General features: G+C 26.7%; 1 protein-coding gene across 2 annotated transcripts; it reads left to right on the top strand.

The window, feature by feature from the left end:
• Positions 1 to 408: 408 nt before the first annotated feature.
• Positions 409 to 5,379, top strand: LOC132918299 (pancreatic triacylglycerol lipase-like). 2 transcript variants are annotated; one of them, XR_009660439.1, is made up of 7 exons: positions 409 to 596; positions 1,586 to 1,715; positions 1,822 to 1,961; positions 2,142 to 2,399; positions 3,234 to 3,410; positions 4,403 to 4,567; positions 5,144 to 5,379. XR_009660439.1 is itself a non-coding variant. In XM_060979463.1 (7 exons), the coding sequence occupies exons 1-7, from the start codon at positions 578 to 580 to the stop codon at positions 5,244 to 5,246; spliced, it is 1,011 nt and encodes a 336-aa protein (XP_060835446.1). In that variant the 5' UTR covers positions 409 to 577; the 3' UTR covers positions 5,247 to 5,379. The 2 variants fall into 2 exon arrangements, 1 of the variants encoding a protein (XP_060835446.1); XM_060979463.1 differs by having other exon boundaries at positions 4,384 to 4,567.
• The last annotated feature ends 219 nt before the right edge of the window (positions 5,380 to 5,598 follow it).

The raw sequence follows: 5,598 nt of genomic DNA, 5'->3' as shown, positions 1-5,598 counted from the left end.
TAATAATTTCCTATAGAAAAGAAATTCTCATTTGAAAAAAAATATATTAATAAAAATAATATTTTATTAACGGAATGAAATTCCAATTTACAAAAGTTTAGTAATGACACTTGAATTGTACCATCACATAGGGAGTATCCTTAAGGTTTAATGGCAAAAAAAAAAAACTAAATATTTGAAAATAACGCCTTTCAATACCTACTTTTAAAAATTCCTAAACTCTATATTTTCAATAATAAATCGACACAATTGCCGCGAGTACACTTGATACGTTACATCTTAAATCATTGTTTTAAACCACTTAATATTATAAAAATTGTATGTTGGATCACGTGTGAAATTTAAATAGTTAAATAGATGTACGTGCATACACTACGTGTTGTCGGGCATCATTATGATACACATCACCAAACCTATCAGTTACCATTTATTGTACGTCATACTAAAAGTAAATATTACGTTGTTTCGTTCTTTTTTTATTTCTGTAAAGGGTTAATAATTATTTTTACGAATATACTTTAACGTTGGTTACAAAAATTTTTCTGGTGTACGTCTTTTTCTTAGCAGCTGAGTAATTATGTCAGGTTTGAAACAAGGTAATCATGATAATAATATTGTACCTAAAATTAATTTTTATTGATATAATATTTTGATAATAATTAGTATTCATAAACATGTTGTATAGTAGTTGAATATCGATAGGTATAATTTGAAGAAAAATATGAAAATCTTTTAATTACTTAGTGTTTGAATATTGCTAAGAGGTTTAAAATATCGAAAGTAAACAAAATTTCGAATATTTGGTAGTTATGAAAAAAATAAATGTATAATTCATGTATGTGTTGACGTATAATATAATAATTATCAATAATAAATAATAATAATAAAAATAATAGTAATAATATACCATGTACCTAAAATAATAAATTATATAAATTCAATAATATAATTTGATACGCAATAATAAATACAGTTAATATATAGGTATATATATATATATATATATATTTAATCTGTAATATTTTTTCTGGTATGTTAAACTTAGTTTAACTTTGTTAATATTTTTTCACGAGAAACATTGGTTTAGAAACCTCGGTACCGGCCACTGTCTGGAACGAAAAGTTACGTTGCTTTTCCAATTATGAACTTGCTTCCTTCAAAGCTACTTCGAACTACTGAGTCTACCTAAATGCATTGTTTATATTCGAATTACCACGAGATTTTCATAGGACCAACCATTTACAGCTAAAATCACCGAAAGTTCCAAACTATCAACAGTTGGTAGTTAAATATAATATATAGTGTAATCATATTACATTTAAGTATTACAGTGGTTATAGGTGTGCATAAATATTGTTTTATTTATTTATTTGTTTTTTTGAGGTGGTATAAAGAATATTGAATTACAATATTATAATATTTTTATATCGTTACAATTTTTTTTTCCAACATAACAATTACTTCGAGTTCCTATATTTCATCATGATATTTTTAATGTTATGTAGATTGTATAGGTATCGAGTACTAATAATTTGCCAAATTAAAATAAACAAATAAAACAAAAATTCACGAACAATATAAACAGTTGTTTCAGGTTTAACTGTATTGTTCGTTATCGTCACGTGCGGAGCCAATGATAATAGTGACAAAAATATATGTATTCAAGCGACTGATAACTGTCCTAACGAGTATATTAAATTATATTTGTATACAAAGTACGTAAGTTTATCGATCTTTTTTTTTATACACACGCGCGCGCGCTCGCTCGTGCACACATACATTATACACACACGTATATATTTATTTATTTTATGTTCAAAGTAAAACTAAAGATGATCCTGTTGAGCTTTCGGAAGATTCAATCAAAAACATCCAGTTTGCAATGACTTTTGATCTAAAAATACTAATACATGGAGTCAAAGGATCGCGAGACGACGATTTTAACACATTAATGAGGAACGGTAAGTTTTTGATCACGGGACAAGTCCACCATACTATTGCAAATTAAGACATTTTTTGGCATCACTATATTATATTATAATCTACTAACGACATTTTAAGTTAAAAAGTACGAACTTTTGACAAGTAGTGACTGAAACGCATTCGACGATTAATCTAAAATTCTGAAAATGTTTTTTTAGCTTATTTCTCACAGGCAGAGTATAACATAATCACGATAGATTATCATCCTATCGCGACTTCGTTGAAATGTTACGACGTCGCTGTTCGAAACTTGCCAATTATCGCCAAATGTATAACACAACTTTTGGATAAGATCCTCGACGAATACGACCAATTTGAGTACATACACGCCATTGGATTCAGCTTGGGAGGTCAAGCCGCTGGTCTCGTGGGGAAACTATTGAAGGCGAAGGGAAAGACTCTGAACAGGGCTACAGGTAAGCAAAATCACTATTCGTAAAATACCGACCGTGCTCATTTATCACAAAATTCAAAATTCGCAAAATATACACAAAGGGGCCCATCAAGTATACTCACTCAGATCCTATTTTTTAAAATGCATTTATTTAAATTATGACTTTTTAAGCATATTTAAAGCCTATATTTTTCAATATTTACTAAATTTATTTAATTAATATGTCATTAAAGAAGTGTCTTGTACTGATAATACGTATTGTAAGTTTGATTACTTGAAAAAATGTTTGATTTGTTTAAAAAATTAAAAACATTTTTGAATAAATATACTTATATTATTAATATGTATTTAATCAAAGTAGTCATTGGTCTGAAAGTGGTTAATTTTATGAGATAAGTGTAAGTTGGTACACGATGGTGCATTATTGGCACTTGTACAAAGCTGGGTCTAATCCTATGTTGATACAAACCGCTTATTTGTTTTATTTAAAATTGCATTTACTAAATGTAAACTTTACTGTAAACCAGATTTTTTTTTTTTTTGAAAATGTATCTAATCGAAATACAAATTAACAGTTTATGGTAGTTAACTTATATTCAACTTATAAAGTCTAAGTATCTCGAAATATGATACTAAAAATAATATTTTTAAATTAAAAATTCACGATTTAAATAAATTATTAACTTACTAAATGGGCATGATTGGTGAGTCATATTGTATGTAAAATGTAAATACCTTTATAGTTTGTCATACTTAATATATAATATTAATAATAACATGTACTGGTATACGGATTACGGTTACGAAAACTGATAAGTTATAAAACCGATCGTCACAGGATTAATTTGACGAACAGGCCTTGATCCAGCTTTACCTCATTTTGAATACATGTGGAACAATTTGGATAAGCACAGTGCGACCGTAGTGGATGTCATACATACGAATTGTGGTGCTCTCGGACAAATGTTGCCGATTGGAACAGTTGATTTTTACGCCAATGGTGCCATCACACAGCCGGGATGTGATAAAAATAGTGAGTATTCCGACCATACGTCGTTTTATTTAATATTATTAGTCAAAGAAAAATCATTTTTGTTGCTTTGGACACTTTTATAATTTTTTATTTGGTAGTAATAATAGTAATAATAACAATACAAATATTTGGTATGTAATAACTAATAAGTAATGTCCAATTAGAGTAAGCAAATAAGTAGCATTACAATATTATAAAAAAATGTTTGACTACTGGAAGTTAATGCCTTTAAAGTATATCCTTTAATATGTGTCCGATACACACTGGATCCAAAGAAATAAAATATTGACTGAAAACTAGATAAATATAATAGAAAATATGTGAGATGAATCAATGAGAAATTTTATAAATTTATTAAATTTTAGTTTAACGAGGTTTCTGAGTTATTTATAATACATGGTTTTGCTATAGTTTTAAGATGCAACAATTTGAACGAGTTATAATATATTTAAAATTTTCAGTTATAGTGATTTTTAATAATTACTACAGAAGCCTTAAAATGTGAAAGGTGGGGATTTATTGAAGTATAATAATTACAAGAAGAATGTGATTAGAATGTAAAATATATCATATGCGTGTAGCATCGTTAAGTAAAAGCTATACACTGCTTGATTTAGGTATTTACGTCCAAAACATCATAATCAGGATAATGATGTGATTAAGAGGGATATATTAACAAGTAAATCAGAGGCAATAAAATAATATTAATAAAGAGAAAAAATCTTTAGATCAATTTACTAGGATGGTATACAATCAATTAGTCGTGAAAATGGATTTAAAATGTTGTTTGACATAAGGAAAACAAAACAAGGTTATTATATTTTACAGTGGTTTGATTAAAATAATCTGGTGTACATAAAATGAAGTTGATATGGTATCTACTTCCTTGTAAATAATTCAATTGAACTATGATTAAAAACAACATAATAATAATAATGTATAATATTGTTTTGTAAAAATTTGCTTTCGTCAGAGTATTGGTACTTTTGTAGTCACGAAAAAGCATATAAATATTACGCTGAGTCGATTTACCATGGAACGACCATGTCTGGATTTTATGCGACGACTTCGAGCTCTTTAAACCAGCTGTCATTATTGGGACATTTTAGTACTTTTTCGGGAAAAAAAGTATTGGTTGGAGAATATCTTGACCCTGAGTAAGTATTGATTTCGAACTACCTACGCAATATCCGGCGATAGTATTAGTATCACGCCTACTCTAATATTATTCGATTTAAGCACATCAGCTCAATGAACTGATAATAAATATTTAAAATTGATACACCTGATAAATATTTATAATTTACATAAATAATTATTAGACAACAATAATCAATATTAAAAGCCGATTAGTTATCTTCATTGGAGATCAAGAATGATTATAATATGAGTATTCTATTTATGTCAAGTAACTGATTTGAATTTATTATAATATAATATATATCAATATCCAATATTTCATTGATCACTTTTTAATATTATGCAATGTTATAATATGATTATCTTATATATTATATTTATATCTGAGAATCTAAAAAATAATGTATTTTACTCTATGGAATATAAGTGAATTACATGAGTACCTTTTATTTGTATCATGTTTGAGTATGAAACTAGTATTATTTTCGTATAAATAGAACACAACTATTTGTTAAAACCTAATAAATTATGATTATTAATATTTTTTTTTTATATAACTTATTTTTATTTTGCCATTTATGTTTATTTTTTAGGACTAAAGGAATATACAACTTTTTAACCAACGATAGTCCACCTTACTCTAAAGGAAAAAATAAAATTTGTAGTTTTATAATGAATTGGTTTTCTAATTTCTAATATTTAAATAATACACATGTGTATGGATAATAAACATCTATATTTTATAACAGAAGTAAATTATATTTGTTATTAAATGAATGATGTATACAATTAATATTAAAATTTAGTCAGTGTTGTGTTGTTATTGTTATTCATTTATTATTGTTATTATTATTATTATAACAAACGAAGTTCCCAGGACTTATTGACGAGTGGAGGAGATTTAAGTATATACTTAAACACAGTATACATATCAATGATTCAATAGAATTGAAATATTATAATGAACCTATTTCTATTGTTAAGCAAACTAAATTTTTAAGTAGTATTTCAAGGAGAGTGTATTTTAAATATTTCAATACACATTACA

Source organism: Rhopalosiphum padi, chromosome 1 (assembly GCF_020882245.1).
Source record: "Rhopalosiphum padi isolate XX-2018 chromosome 1, ASM2088224v1, whole genome shotgun sequence".
NCBI classification, from domain to species: Eukaryota; Metazoa; Arthropoda; class Insecta; order Hemiptera; family Aphididae; genus Rhopalosiphum; species Rhopalosiphum padi.
This window is presented reverse-complemented; position numbering and strand designations above follow the sequence as displayed.

Coding starts and splice junctions, on each gene's coding strand:
- LOC132918299 (XM_060979463.1), top strand. Junction 1,962..2,141: donor TAACACATTAATGAGGAACG/GTAAGTTTTTGA, acceptor ATGTTTTTTTAG/CTTATTTCTCACAGGCAGAG. Junction 4,568..5,143: donor GGAGAATATCTTGACCCTGA/GTAAGTATTGAT, acceptor TTTATTTTTTAG/GACTAAAGGAATATACAACT.